This window comes from Rattus rattus, chromosome 8 (genome assembly GCF_011064425.1).
Source record: "Rattus rattus isolate New Zealand chromosome 8, Rrattus_CSIRO_v1, whole genome shotgun sequence".
NCBI lineage: Eukaryota > Metazoa > Chordata > Mammalia > Rodentia > Muridae > Rattus > Rattus rattus.
Window position 1 is genome coordinate 100,139,575 of NC_046161.1, and position 15,719 is coordinate 100,155,293.

The 15,719-nt window shown below is 52.0% G+C and overlaps 1 protein-coding gene across 1 annotated transcript; it reads left to right on the plus strand.

Annotated features, from left to right (window-relative positions):
- The first annotated feature begins 342 nt into the window (after positions 1–342).
- On the plus strand, positions 343–9,489 carry Nckipsd (NCK interacting protein with SH3 domain). The gene is made up of 13 exons (XM_032910675.1): positions 343–598; positions 2,984–3,093; positions 3,400–3,604; positions 3,738–3,828; positions 4,044–4,534; positions 5,674–5,844; positions 5,959–6,045; positions 6,126–6,264; positions 6,362–6,442; positions 6,627–6,755; positions 6,838–6,930; positions 7,022–7,194; positions 9,220–9,489. The coding sequence occupies exons 1-13, from the start codon at positions 428–430 to the stop codon at positions 9,421–9,423; spliced, it is 2,145 nt and encodes a 714-aa protein (XP_032766566.1). The 5' UTR covers positions 343–427; the 3' UTR covers positions 9,424–9,489.
- The last annotated feature ends 6,230 nt before the right edge of the window (positions 9,490–15,719 follow it).

A 15,719-nucleotide genomic window follows, 5' to 3' on the forward strand; every position in this document is an offset into this window, starting at 1 on the left:
GAAGGACTTCCAAATATCTGATCAGGATTCCTCAAAGCACTTGTCCCCACAGACGCACTGACAAGCATCCTTCATCAGGAGATGAGAAGGAACGCAACGCTCACACCTGAGCTGGGTAAGGAGGAGGAAGGCCAGGCAAAGGGAGTTAGGACCCTAAGTCACCTGACTGGAGTCAGAGGCCTGAAGGAATAAGAGACTCTAGGGCATCACCCCGCCCCTCCAAACCTCCCCGGGCCGCGAGGGGGCGCGGCGCTCCAATGCTGGAGCCGACTCATCCCTGGGGCGGGGCTTCGGCAGTCGCGCATGCGCGCGCGTGGAGTGTCACGGGGCGGGGCGGGGCGAGCGCGGCACTCAGGGCCTGGGCTTCCCGGCACTGCAACCTTCGTCGCGTACCCAGCACCGGCGCGGCGCAGAGCGGCCCGGCCTCATGTACCGCGCGCTGTATGCGTTCCGCTCCGCGGAGCCCAACGCCATGGCGTTCGCTGCAGGCGAAACCTTCCTGGTGCTGGAGCGCAGCAGCACGCACTGGTGGTTAGCGGCACGGGCGCGCAGTGGCGAGACCGGGTACGTGCCGCCTGCCTACCTGCATCGCCTGCAGGTGAGTGTGTCCCACCCTCCCAGGCCTCTCGACCGAACCCCTTCACCAGCACGCAGAAACTATCCAGGAAGCTCTGACAGATTCTTCGGGATTTCTACCAGACAAGGAGTTTGAAATCTGACCTTAAGTCCCAAGAACAGTAAGGACTGAGACCCCCTTCCGGGGGCCATCAACACCCACTAGAGACTAGGCCTTTGACATCTAAACGCAGGCCTGTGAAAAGCTTAATCTGGAACTGGGACTCCAGGCTCTCTCGCATCCATAATCAGCCTCCATCTGCATAGAATTCTGGAACTAGACCCAGAAACTCCCGTCCATTCATTACCCAAGTCCCTTAGACCCCAAACCCTAATTATTCCCCTTCCCTAAGATGCCAGTTGTAGCCTGCACCTTTACCATAAAGACCACCATGCCCTCCACTGACTTCGCCACCTCATACACCACCTGTTTCCTCAACCACCCTCCAGGTTCTTAGTCCCCCCCCCCGCCCCCCACCTACTTGGACCCCAGAGCCACAGGCATTCCCGTCCCTTATGCTGTTCCCAATTCCTGTAGTATTTCTGTCTCCTGAACTCGCCCACCTATCAAGCTCTCCTCAAGGACAATTTCCCCAACCTTTTTGGAACCAAGGCCCCGGCCCTCTGCTGACAAGGTTCCTTAGTACAGCCTCCACTTCCCCCAAGCCCCTACTCCTGATTTCTCAGATTTCCTTCCCTGAAATCTGGGAGCTCCATCCTGGAATGGGAGCTGTCCACACTTCGAGGAAGTGCGCCTCCTCCATGGCTTCCCCTGTTCTGAAGATGGCCTGGTCTCCTTGGATGGAGCCTGCTCCAGTTCCTGTTTGCTCAAGTGTAGTCCTGCAATGTCTGCAGCCAGCCTATTCTGGCTGTAGGAGGACGGGGACCGAGGGCAGTCTGGGCGGTTCCAGACTCCTACCCTGCCCTAGTGCCTAGCTATGGAAACATCCTGTCCCAGCCCAGTTAAAGACAGAAATACTGGGATAAATTTGGAAATGTCATCTGGTCTTGCCAAAGGGGAGAGATTCCTGGTTCTAGGGTCCTCCTCATAGACCCTCAGTCTCCTCTAGAGGTGTTCTGGGTGAGAAAAATCTAAAAACTGTGTCATGCTCAATTCAGCCTTTTGAGTGCCGGGGTCTCTTTGGAGACTTTTTGGGGAAGCCCTGTCTCTTCGTCGAGGCCTATGGAGCCTCTGCTTCCACCAGGGTCAGTGGGGCTGGGGGGTTGAGAAGGAAAGAAAGGCCCCTTCTTTCTTGGATCACTTCCTCTGTTTTCTTCCGGCATACCCCTAGTCTCAGTTCCTCCGACTCTGCAAATTTCTGTCTCATTTTCATTCATCCTGGTGTTTGCCATTCTTCCTCAAAACTTTCCCTTCCTGTCACTGGAGCTGTGTTTCCCGGCCCCACCCACCCACCCACACACCTTCTGCCTCCTGAAGGACTTTGCTGACCCCTATATTTTTCTGATACTATCAGGGAAGCTTCTTAAACTCACTCTGAAACTAAACGTGGTGATTTATGTCTGCAGTCTGAGACTTGGGGAGGATTACCATGCGTTCCAGGCCAGCCTAGGCTACAAAGCAACTTCCAGACCAGCTTGGGCTGCAGAAATTCTCATCTCAAAAGACTAGCCACCCAGCCAACCAAAACAGACAACAAAACTGTACCCTAGAGTGTGCTCAGGTCTGCTCTGGGGTTACAGTCCCACAGCTGTAATCCACATCTCCCTCCATGCCAGACAGAGCAGAAGACCGGCCCCTGGCTGACTGAGGATGGCCAGGAACCAGGCCGGTCATTCAAGTCCCTCCTTTACCATAAGCACTGAGCGCCTACCCAGAGGTGGTCTGGAAAAGTGGTAGGAGAGCTTGGGAGGGGAGGTTCTTTTGGCCGACTCTTACCTCCCAGTGCTTGGGAAAGGCCCTACGGAGGGAGACAAGGCTGTTCTGGAGAGTGACCTTGGTTTTGTGAAGGATCAGCTTCCAGAGTGACTGATTAAGGATTCCAGACACGGGAGTCTTCCTTTTGGCATTCACTCTGGGCTCTGAGCCGAGCCCAAGGATAGGCTAGGTTTATACTCCTGGTCCCAATCTGGGATTCCGATGGTTTCTCTCTTAGACCTATAGTTTTTAGAGTTGTCATTGCCAAGAGCCTGTGTATGGGATAAACTGAGGGGGCCTCTAAATGTAAAATGCCATCAAAGAGTCACCCTGTGCCCCTGCGTCCCGAGTGACACGATTTGAACTCTGCATTCTGTATTCCGTTCTGGCTGTCTTCTAGTGTCCAGAATTCTAGGCTAGTTCCAGACTGGGCTGGGTCTGAGCCGGTCAACCCCACTTGGCGCCCCGGTCTAACTACCCACCTACCTTTAGGGCATGGAGCAAGATGTCCTCCAAGCTATTGACCGGGCCATTGAGGCTGTGCACAACACAGCCATGCGAGATGGTGGCAAGTACAGCCTGGAACAGCGTGGAGTCCTTCAGTGAGTATCCGGGAAGCGGAGGTCGTACTTTCTCTTGAGAATGTTGGTGGGGAGGCTCCTTTAATAGGGCCAGAGATACTGTGGAGGCATACTAGGGTTAGTATGAGGTTCCACAGAGTGGGATGGATGAGGGGCCTGTACTGTGAGGTCACAGCATCCCACAGAAATATTGATTTTAGAGTGTACGTATGAGAGTGTGTGTGTGTGTGTGTGTGTGTGTGTGTGTGTGTGCACGTGCGCATGCACGTGTATGTACACTTTGGGAATAGGGAGGAGCCTTCCCACCATGGTCTGTTGGTCTCTCAGGAAGCTTATTCATCATCGGAAAGAGACCTTGTCTCGAAGGGGCACCTCAGCTTCCAGTGCTTCGGTTATGACCCCATCCACCAGTGACCACCATTTGGACACTGCTGTATCTAGGCAGCCCAATGGAGTGTGTCGAACTGGGTTTGAACGGCAGCATAGCCTACCCAGTTCTGAGCATCTCGGGACAGATGGAGCCCTCTACCAGGTATGGAGTGAGGGTATCTTTTAGAAGGAGGTGTGTGGGACTAAGGCTTCATCTAGAGACTCAAGGGGTCTGCTCAGGTCACAGGTGCAGCTGGCAGCCTGTCCTCCCCTAGATCCCAATTCTGTTCTCTCAGGTCCCACCACAGCCTCGGCGAGCAGCACCTGCCACCCCACCCCCACCGGTGAAGCGCCGAGACCGTGAGGCCCTGGTGATCTCAGGGAGTGGTGAGAGGGCCAGGCTTGGGTAATTGGGGTGGGAGTACCCTGCGCTTGGAACTTGGGGTAAATATAGAGTCCCCATGTTTGGGCCCCCAGGCTTGGTTAGGAGATAGGGCCTAGCAGAGGAACTGGGTCTGGTACTATGGTCGGGTCCTCTAGGCCAAGAAGCATGGTGCTTCCCAGCAGGCTGCCCCAGCATAGCATTTGTTTTCTGTTCACAGGTGGCCGCACAGCAGTACCCTCTGGAGGTAGTTCTGTGTCTAGTGGCTCTTCAGTCAGCAGCACCTCTATGGACACACTCTACACTGGCTCTAGCCCCTCTGAGCTGGGTCCCAGCTGCTCACCCACACCTCCGCCTGTACCTCGCCGAAGTGCCCACACTACAGTGTCCCAGGCCCAGCCCTCTCCCTCCAAGGCACCATCCCCGGAGCCCCCTGCTGAGGAAGTGGCAGCTGAAACAAACTCAGCCCCTGATGACCTCGAAGCTCTGGATTCCCTGAGCCCAGAGACCACAGAGGAGAAGCCAGCTACTGAGACAGTTGTGCCAAGGACCATTGGGGCAGAGCTGATGGAACTTGTGCGGAGAAACACCGGTCTGAGCCACGAATTATGTCGTGTGGCCATTGGTGTCGTGGTGGGTCACATCCAGGCCTCCGTACCAGCCAGCTCGCCTGTCATGGAGCAGGTCCTCCTCTCGCTGGTAGAGGGCAAGGTGAGGGTGGGCAGCACGGCCAAGGAGCCTCCCCACCCTCAGCCAGCCTGCTAGTCCCACCCCTCTCCTGCCCTCACACCTGTGTCCAGGCTGAGTGACAGGTATTTGTCAAGGTCTAGCCCTTGGCTTTTACTGGGCTGGCTATTTGAGTCATTTGAGTTGACCCATGAAGGAGAAAGGGAGGAAGAATGTTTTAGACAGAGGCTCAGCTTGTAAGGACCAAGCATGGCTCACAGGAAGGAAGAAGGTGGATGGCATGTCTGGATCACAGGCAGTGTGGGAGCTGGTGGTGAGGGAGCAGGTGAGCCTAAGGCAGGTGATAATAGAGGCCAGGATGAGGTGGGACTAGGGGAAGCTTCCCATCGCCTGAAGGGGTTTCCCACTATCTGCTGGCGCTCCGCTGTCTTTGAGAGTTCGGATGCAAGGAAAGAAGAAGTGCGGGTGAGAGACCAGTGCCTTGCTAGCCTTGGCAATGTAGAGAAAAGGAGTCTTGGTGAGCTTTGATGGTTGGCTTAGGTGCCAACCTGGATGATAGTGAGTGACGTGGGCCTTTCAAGATGGCTAGCGTTCCTTGTCAAAGTTGGGACACTGGTGTCACATCTCGTGCTGCATGCCTCTAATCTCAGTACTCAGGAGGCAGAGGCAGGTGGATCTCTGAGTTTGAGGTCTGCCTGGTCTTCATAGCCGATTCTAGGACAGCCAAGGGTTTGAGTGGGCCGAAGGTACTTCTTAGGCTCCACCTATGGTTTCTGGTTGGAGTGAGTGGAGAGTAGTAGCAGCCAGCGTGTGTACGCCTGTGCTGGGTATAGCAGCTAGCATAAGGTGCAACAGACCAGGCCCTGTGTGGAACCAGAATGAGAATCCTGAGTCACATACAAGGACAGCTCATGCCTGCCTCCCAGGAGCTGCTCATCCAGTTCTAGGGTGAGAGTTGGGATGTTGGAAATTCCCACAGCTGAGTCTTGAGCAGAGTCTGTTACCACAAGGTCGAGACTAGAGTTGGCCTACACAGTGTGAATTTTGTGGGACCCCAGTTCAAAGAACGTCAGGCTTACGGAGCCCTGGTCTTGGAGGCTTCCTGGAGCTGGTGATGTGCAGAGGTCTTACTGAGTCAGTCATTCTTTGCCTTCTTCCCCCAGGACCTGAGCACAGCCCTACCCTCGGGGCAGGTCTGCCATGACCAGCAGAGACTGGAGGTGATCTTTGCAGACCTGGCTAGAAGGAAGGATGACGCCCAGCAGCGCAGCTGGGCGCTTTACGAGGACGAGGATGTCATCCGCTGCTACCTTGAGGAACTGCTGCACATCCTGGTACGGGGTCGGGACCCTCATGGGTCTGCCATGGGAGCCGTGAGCCTACCTTGTACCATCACCCTTTAACACACATGTTCACCTCACACTGCTTGCTCCTCTTCTTCCCTCCAGACGGATGCAGATCCTGAAGTTTGCAAGAAAATGTGCAAAAGGAGTGACTTCGAGTCTGTCCTAGCCTTGGTGGCCTATTACCAAATGGTATGTATAAGACAAGGGAGAGGGGGCGCCGAGGCATGTGGGCAGGAGTAAGGGCACTGAGCACACAGGTTCTTCTGCAGGAACACCGAGCGTCACTTCGGCTGCTGCTCCTCAAGTGCTTCGGCGCCATGTGCAGCCTGGACGCAGCGATCATCTCTACTCTGGTCTCTTCCGTGCTACCTGTGGAATTGGCTCGGGACATGCAGACTGACACACAGGGTGAGGCGGGGGTGGGGCACTCCTTACCACTTGGAGACTGTTCCCACTATCTGCCAGGGATTCCTGACCTTGCTGACTACCTTCCTTACCCCGCCAGACCACCAGAAGCTCTGTTATTCCGCCCTCGTCCTGGCCATGGTCTTCTCCATGGGAGAGGCGGTGCCCTACGCACACTATGGTAAGAATGCAGATGGCTAAGCAATGGACTGGAGGTCCCGGAGGTAGGAACTATGTGTGTCTCAAGGGCCTGGAGACCTACTGACTAGAAGAGGGTGTTCTTTGGGCTCACAGAAAGCCAGGGAGTCTGGATTGTATGGGGAGCAAAAGTTGGATCTGTGTATTTCTCTGTGCTATTCTTTCAGAACACCTGGGTACACCCTTTGCCCAGTTCCTACTGAGCATCGTTGAGGATGGCCTTCCCCTGGACACTACAGAGCAGCTGCCAGACCTCTGCATGAACCTGCTTCTGGCTCTCAACCTGCACCTGACAGGTGGGGTGCGACACATCTGGAAGGAGGCTTTGCAGACTTCTGTACCCACTCTTACCTTGTCTCCACCCGTGTCTTTCCTCAGCTCCTGACCAGAATGTCATCATGGCTGCCTTAAGCAAGCACACCAACGTGAAGATCTTCTCGGAGAAGCTGCTTTTGCTTCTGAACAGAGGGGGTGAGAGCCTAGAAGTCCGCACAGGTGCACGTGCCACTCGGATGCACTCTGTCGCCTCCCCTGCTTTGACTCCTGAATCCTTGCCTTCCAGACGATCCTGTGCGTATCTTCAGACATGAGCCCCAGCCGCCACACTCTGTCCTCAAGTTCCTGCAGGACGTGTTCAGCAGCGCTGCTACAGCCTCCATCTTCTACCACACAGACATGATGGCGCTCATTGACATCACTGTGCGGCAGATCGCCGACCTGTCACCTGGAGACAAGGTGCCTGGAGGCCGCTGCAGGGGGTTGGAGCTGAGCAGCCACTTAACAAAAAGGGGTGACTGTGACGTTGAGTGGAGGTGAGGGGGCAGGGCTGCTACTGCCGCCAGAGCCCAAGTGTGGAAGGCTACTCAGAAACCAGGACGTGGCAGCCAGCTCTGTGGCAAACTGGAGCAGGATGTCTGAAGAGAGCTGGAATTGCGTCTCAGAAGAGGAAGGAACTCACTGCCTTCCTGTGAGAGCAGAGTGGAAGCCAGGAAGCCCGAGGCAGGAGTGGGTGGGGAGATGCTGTTTGGGTGGTGAAGTAGGCCAGGTTTGGGGTGTGTTGCAAGTGGGCCCGGCAGAGCCTGCTTCTGGATTGGTTTGAACAGGTAGGAGGATAGATGAATGTTAATGAAAGAGACCCAAGGAACTTCTTAGGGAAAGACAGAGTTGTGTTTTGAATGAGTCAAGAAGACAAGCCAGGCAGTGTGGTGTCACACACCTTTAGTCCCAGCACTCAGGAGGCAGAGGCAGCTGGATCTCTGTGAGTTCGAGGCCAGCCTGATCTGCAGATGAAGTTGCAGGACAGCCGGGACTACACAGAGACACTCTGTCTCAAAAAACCAAATGAAAAAAAAAAAAAAAAAAGAATGAGGCCAAGGGCTCGGGCTAGGGCTCGGGCTCGGGCTAGGGCTCGGGCTCGGCCGATGGAGCGCTTGCCTTGCATGCATCAGGCTGACTTCTGTCCCTGAACTAAGAAATGAAACAGTTGACATCGAGGTGCCACTGCATCAGGGAGATGTCGTCTGTGCAGAGACATGAGCAGAAGCCTGTGACTGGGTGGTCACCGAGGCGATCAGATGGGTATAATCAGCAGGGATGTTTGGGTGTTAGCTGTGACACAGCAGGCTCAGCTAAGAGGAAACCCAAGTGAGCCAAGGGCACGTGCAGTGTGCAGAGGGGAGCCACACTGTTAGGATCCTAGGGTGGGGTGGAGAATTAGTCTTTGAATTTGCCGCATGGAAGCCAGTGGTGACTGGCCAGCAATGCCAGTGTGGTGAAGGGAGTCAAGTCTGAATGGAAAGTTCGAGAAAGTTTTAAGTTACTGGGAGAGTGGAGGTGGGGAAGGACTTGGGAGCAGTAAATGAAGGTAGACAGTTTTCTGTACAGAGAAACAGAAATGACAGGTATGAAAAGGAAACAATATGGATCATGGAGGGTCTTCTGAAGGTGGGAGGTACTGTTACAGGCCCTGGTCTGGACCATAGAGAAATGGACAATGTGTTGGAGAGACTGTGCCACTGCAGGAGGTGCACAGATGAGGCAGGAGACTGACAGTGGTGGACTCTTTGGTTTGTCCTAGTGAGGACAAGGGAAGGCTGGGTTGTGAGCAGAAGACAGCATTTCAGACAGCACTAGACCAGCTGCTCAGGCAGCTTAGGGTCAAAGGGCAGAAGATGGGCAGTGCTACCATAAGGACAGGTACAGCAGAGGGGGTTGGATGCAGGGGAATCGAAGAGGACACATGCACTCCGGGTCTCAACTGATCAGCCGACCAAAGCAGCAACTTTCCTAAAGAGCATGCGAAGCACTGTGCCTCCGCGGGGTGGGGGTGGGGGTGGGGTGATGAGTTTGGTGGCAGATGTGTGTGTTTGAGGTGACTGAGATAGGTAGGAAATGACAAGCAGGTGATTGGATGATCTTGGGAGCTTTCAGGAAAGATCTGCATGAGATGTTTGAGAGCAGATCGCTGTCTGATCGTGGTTGTAATTAAGGTCTGGGGCAAGAGATGTCAAGAAGCCAAGGGCTCTGACTGGCACACATGGTACCTAGCGGACCAGGCACCAAAGACCTGGCAAGACCGATGCGGCCACATTCTGGGAGACTCATTCATTCACTCTCCAACAGCTTTGAGAGCCATTAGCATTGAACTCGAAGAGTGTGAGCTGCCTTGTTGTCCCATAGTTCACTGGACAGTAGAGGCCAGTTCCCCTCTGGGGCCATTGCCGTTCCAGGGGTTGCTGAACCAGCCTGCTCTTCTTACAGCTACGCATGGAGTACCTCTCCCTGATGCATGCCGTGGTCCGCTCCACACCCTACCTGCAGCACCGGCATCGGCTGTCTGACCTGCAGGCTACACTGCGGCGCATCCTGACTGAGGAAGAGACCTCACCGCAGTGCCAGATGGACCGCATGATTGTCCAAGAGATGTACAAGGAGTTTCCGGACCTGGGAGAGGTCCCCAGCTAGCACTTCTCTCTACTCCCTTCTCTGCAGCCCTGGGAGGGTGCAGAGAACTCAGGGGCTTTGCTCTAAGGATGTTTTGCACTGATATTGTGAGGTGATAAAAGATTAGAAGGGACCTGAGCCGGGCCCCTTACCTGAAGTCAGTGTAAGGGGCCAGATATAGGACTGGGGACCACAGTCTGGGACCTCTGTTGGGGCAGAGGAAAGTGCAAGCTGAAGGCCTTCTATTTGCTGGTAGGCTGCCTCTTCAGCATGTCACCCCCACCCCGTCCTCATGTGCACACCCAGAGTCCTGCTGCTGCTCCAGGCTGGGCTGCTGCCATCCCTACCCACTGTCTGGGCCGGGCCTCAGCAGGCCGTGTCCGTAGGGTGAGGGAGGCGCCTTCTGCCAGCTCTGTGCTTTGCCTTAGCTTTGCAGTGAGTGCTGCTCATGTGCAGCCCTTGTCCCCTTACCCCCTTAGGGACCGCTGTCCCTCAGTCCCCTGCTTTCAGCCCCAGAGGCCTTGGCCAGGCTGTTGCCTTGAAAGCGGGATCCTAGAGACAGGCCATCCATCCTGCAGCCCCATGGGACAGGATGATGGTGCCGAGAAAGCCAATGACAGAATCTATTTTCTCTGGAAAAAAAAAAAAAAGTAGGCCAAAAGCCATGTGTATTTTCCTATGTACCACAGCTCACCTTCAGAAATAAATTATAGGCGTCAGGAATCGGGCTTCCCTGTATGATCCTGAGGGGAGAGGATGGGAAGGGTGGTGGGGCTCAGCACCTCACACCTCCAGCTTAACATCTGCAGCCCAGAGAGGTGATGGCCCTTGACAAGACTGGCCTCTCCCGTGCTTCCTGTAGGGCCCAGCCGCAGCCACTGCCCTGGGGCACACCTGTAGGAAGCTATCCCTTTTGGGTCCCATTCCTATCTCGGCCATGGTGGTGCACACCCTTAATCCCAGCACCTGGGAGGCAGACAGATAACCACAATCAGCCGAGTTTACATAGTTCCAGATCATCCAGGGCTATATAGGGAGAGCCTGTCTCACTAAGAAAACAAGTAAAATAAAGTTATCGAATCCTGCCGTCACAGCTAGTCTCTGGTGCTCCCTTTCTGTCTCATGTTCATCTCCCTCTTACGCTGCTGGGGCTTGAACCTGAGCCTTGCACATGCTCCCTGCATGGTCTTCGGCCGAGCAGGTCCCTCTCCCAGCTCTGCTCTCCCTGAGCATGCTGGCTTGGTTACCATTCTCTTGTTATTTGGTCCACCATGATTCCTCTGTTGAAACCTCAGCAGAGATTTCATAATTTTTTATATTCTGAAAGAATATGTTAACCAGGGTGCAGTTAAGTGTGCGTTCCTGCTTTATTAGAGACAGTGATTGTTTTTATAAAAAAGCTTGTTTTCTCTCAGGTCAGTACAGTATCTCTCACTAAGAGTGGGCAGGAAAAATGAGGGCCCATGGACAACGGCAAAGTCTGGTTCTTCAGGCATTTCTGACCTGCAGCCCTAGTCTTCATACAGGTCTATGCGTGCAGAATTACAGTCCGCTGTGAAGGCAGGGACAGGAGCAATGATGACTTCGTTGGTAAAGTGCCACCCCAGTTTGGATTCTCAGCTCCCATGTAAAAAGCAAGGTGAGGTACCATGCACTTGGGTTTGCTTCCCAGGACCTACATGGGAGGCAGAAAGAACCAACTGCAAGTATCCTCCACATGGGTGCTGTGCTGCGTCCCTACGTACATACACACACGCGTGCACACACACACATGCATATACACACATACAATAGTAAAATGCAATGTAAAAAGTGAAAGGTGGGGGGCTGGAGAGATGGCCCAGTGCTTAAGAAAGTAAGAGCACCCACATTCTTGGGGAGGACCCTAGTTCAATTCCACCACCCCTATCAGGAGACGCCCAACCCGCCTAATACCTCCTCCAGCTCCAGGAGATCTAGTGCCCTCTTCTGGCCTTTTCCAGCACTGCATGAACTCTCAAAAACACATGATTAAAAACGAAAAAGAAATTCCTTAAGTAGAAGGGCTCGAGAGGTGGTTCAGCACCAGCTGCTCTTGAAGGCTCAGGTTCAGTTCTCAGAGCCCATGCAGTGGCTTACAATCACGCATAACTCCACTTCCAGGGGATCTGGTGTCTTCTGACCTCTGCAAGTACCAGACACACATGTAGTGGACATACATCTATGCCAACAAAAAAAAAAAAAAAAAAAAAAAATTTAAAAAAAAAGGCACACGGGGGGTTGGGGATTTAGCTCAGCGGTAGAGCACTTGCCTAGCAAGGGCAAGGCCCTGGGTTCGGTCCCCAGCTCCGAAAAAAAGAAAAAAAAAACTGTAAAAGGCATACAGAGCGATAGAAAAAAACACTTGATTCTACCCTCTGACCTTGCTGTGTACACCCAAATACAAAATACATGCATCAGATAGAGTAGAGGCTCAGAGGCTCGGGCCTCAACAGTTGCTCGGAAAAGGCAGGGACATTTCAAAGGAAAACTGTGGGGTAGAGGGGATCTTAGCAATCTTCCAGGCACTGTCCACCCTTAGCCATCGGCTCTGTCACAATGCTGAGCTCACAGGCTCCGGGTGGAGGGCCACAGTTTGCTCACTGCTCTTTGCCCTGAGATATGTTGCCTCCTCTGTCACATCCAGAGTCAACGACACTGATTTCCAGCCATAACTGATTTTGTTTGAGTGCTTCAAGCAAGCAGGAAACCATTACCCTCAGGAGAAAAGCTGGGTCCCCAGGAAGCTGGGGTAGGAGCATTGGGGCAACATCTTGACCTTTGCCGTGATGTACACTCTGACTTTGTGGGAAGAGCTGGGCTGATCTGTGCTGTGTCCGAGGGCTGGCTCCTAGATAAACAATGTATAGGTTTGTGAGGCCCACACTGACACTTGCAGGATTGCCCAGCCCCACCCCCTCACCCCACTCCCCCCCACATGTTTGTAGGAGATACAGAAGTCCTAGCCAGGAGTTACATAAACACGGGTCCTGTTCCCTAACATCCTAGGGGAAGGGCAGGACTCCTAAATCCCTTCATCAAACACCTTGGCAATAGTCTTACAACATAAAATTGTAGCTATAAAGGGAGATTGTGGTTAAGCCAAAAGATTCCTCTCCAGCTGCTTGGAAGGGTCGATGTGAGATGTGGCTAGGCAGGAGAGAGACGGGGGACAGAGAGCACTTAGCTCTGCCAAGAAAGGACAGTGTTTAGATGGGATTGAGAGGCAAATGGGGACAGTAGGAATCTGTAGGCTGAGCAGTGTTTTGAACCAGAAATGGCACCTAGCAGGGGTGCATAAAGGTGTGACTCGTGTGGGACATCACCGGTCTATGACATCACTGGTCTATTCCGGCACAGCTTCTTTTGAGGGGTAGAGAGTTCAGCTCTATCCTCAAAAGCCATTGTTTGAGGCTACAACGAGGAGAAATCTGGTTTTTTTTTTTCTTTTAATGTATCTGTGTGGGCAGTAGTGTGTGTGAGCACACTTGTGCAGATAGAGGTCCAAGCCCAGTGGGCATTTTCCCCATAGCCCTCCACTTCATTCATCGAAGCAGAGTCTCTCAGTTGACCGGAGAGCTCAGCATACAGCTAGTGTAGCATACCGCCAGATGTTTCAAGGATACCAATCTGCACTCTAAACCTGAGAATTATGACCAGGCTGCCACATCCATCCAATATTCATGCGGGTGCTGGAGATCCGACCTCTGGTCCTCACACTTATCTTCGAAGTGCTTTAGCTGCCGAGCCTTTCCTTCCCCCCCCCGAACTGGGGACCAAACCCAGGGCCCTGCACTTGCTAGGCAAGCGCTCTACCACTGAGCTAAATCCCCAACCCCACCTTTCCCTCTTTTAATGGAAGAATAGCACACGATGAAAAGTGCTACGTTCAAAGAGCATGACTTGAACCTTTTCATTAGTTTCCTGGCTATTCACTTGTAATGCTTATTTAATCCATTTATCCAGATATCTACTGATTTGCATTTTTTATTGACTTGTATATGTATTCAGCATGAGTCCTTAGATTTCGTACTTATAGTCTGTATGTCTATCTATCATCTGTCCATCAAGATCTTGCTATGTTGCCTTAACGTCAATAACTTTCCCATTTCAGTTTTCAAAGAGGCTGAATCTGTAGAAGCACAGGACTGCGGTGGTTTGGTTCCCCCCTTCTTATCTTCCTCTTCCTCTTCCTCCTCTTCTTCTCTTTTAAAGATTTATTTATTATATATATATGAGTACAGTGTAGCATCAGATCTCATTACAGATGGTTGTGAGCCACCATGTGGTTGCTGGGAATTGAACTCAGGACCTCTGGAAGAGCAGCCAGTGCTCTTAACCACTGAGCCATCTCTCCAGCCCCATTTGTTGCTGTTGTTATTTAAAACATGGTCTCACTATCTAGCCCTAGCCAGCAGGTAACTGATATCTCAGCTCCAGTACCGGGACTGCAGGCATGTAACACATCTAGCTGGCTCTCTTTATTTTTTTTTTTTTAAAGCTATTTTTATTATGTACACCTGCAGGTCAGAAGAGGGCACCAGTTCTCATAGATGGTTGTGAGCCACCATGTAGTTGCTGGGAATTGAACTCAGGACCTCTGGAAGAACAGTCAGTGCTCTTAACCTCTGAGCCATCTCTCCAGCCCAGCCTGACTCCCTTTTTTTTTTCGGAGCTGAGGACCGAACCATTTTTAATCCCAGCACTGGGGAGGCAGAGGCAGGTAAATAAATCTCTGAGTTTGAGGCCAGGCTGGTCTCCAAAGAGAATTCCAGGACAGCCACCAGGGTTGTTACAAACAGAAACCTTGTCTCGAGAAAGAAACAAACAAAAAATGTTAATTGTAATGGAGTCCAGTTTATTGATGTTTTCATTTGTTTAGTACATTTGTATGTTCTATTAAAAATCATATCTCTACCTGAGTGATGGCGTACTCCTTTAATCCCAGTACCCAGGAGGCAGAGGCAGGGGGATTTCTGTGAGTTCAAGGTCTTCAGAGTGAGTTCCAGGATAGCCAGGGCTACACAGAAAATCTCTATCTCAAAACAAAACAAAACAAAACAAAAACAAAACGAATTAATAGGTTCTTTAAACAATTGGTCCATTTCTCCAGGCCCATGTCCAACTTTGTTAAGCTCACATTAACAATTTACCCTTACCGAGGCTGGAGCTAAGAGCACTTGTTGCTCTTGCAGAATCCCCAGGTTCAGCTACCAGTACTCACGTGGCAGCTCACAACCATGTCTAACTGTACCTCTCTGGGATCAGATGCCCTATTCTCACTTCTGCAGGCACCAGACACATGCATTGCACATACATGTCTGCAGGCAGCACACTCATACACATCAGATAAATCTAATACACAAGCAAAAAGACAATCCACCTTTAGGTTCCCTTGGATTTTTTAAAATTTATTTTTAGAGCACGGTCTCATGTAACTCTGTGTCTGAAGACCTTGAACTTCTGATCATCCTTCCTCTACCTCTGGAGTGCTAGGATTACAGGTGTCCTCACCAGAGCTGGGTTTTTTCAGTGCTGAGAATCCACCCCAGGGCTCCATACATAAGCAAGCACTCTACTAACTGCTCACCCCTTCTTTGCATATTTTTTACTTGCCTGGTCATACTGACCGTAGACACAAGTTTCCTCTCTTAACCTCCATATTCTTTTTTTTATTATTATTTATTTATTTTTATTTATATAAGTACACTGTAGCTGTCTTCAGACACACCAGAAGTGGGCATCAGATCCCATTACAGATGGTTGTGAGCCACCATGTGGTTGCTGAGAATTGAACTCAGGACCTCTGGAAGAGCAGTCAGTGCTCTTAACCACTGAGCCATCTCTCCAGCCCCTCCATATTCTTTTAAATTGGTTTTCAAGGCCCTACCTCACTGTTGCCTAGGTCCTCTAACACACTAAGGCTGTGGTCATGAATGTAAACAAGACCAATTAGCAGAAGTTTGTGTTTTTCTTTTTTTCTTTTTTTTCCTTTTAAAGATTTATTCATTTATTATATATAAGTACACTGTAGCTGTCTTCAGACACACCAGAAGTGGGCATCAGATCCATATTACAGATGGTTGTGAGCCACCATGTGGTTGCTGGGAATTGAACTCAGGACCTCTGGAAGAGCAGTCAGTGCTCTTAACCACTGAGCCATCTCTCCAGCCCCCAAGTTTGTGTTTTTCTGCAGCCGTGCTCTACAGCTGCCGACATGAGGGAGACGCTCTATGTTAAGTGAGTTCGGGTATAGCCCGGTGAAGAGCTGAACAGTTACAGTCAGGATTTATGTGTGC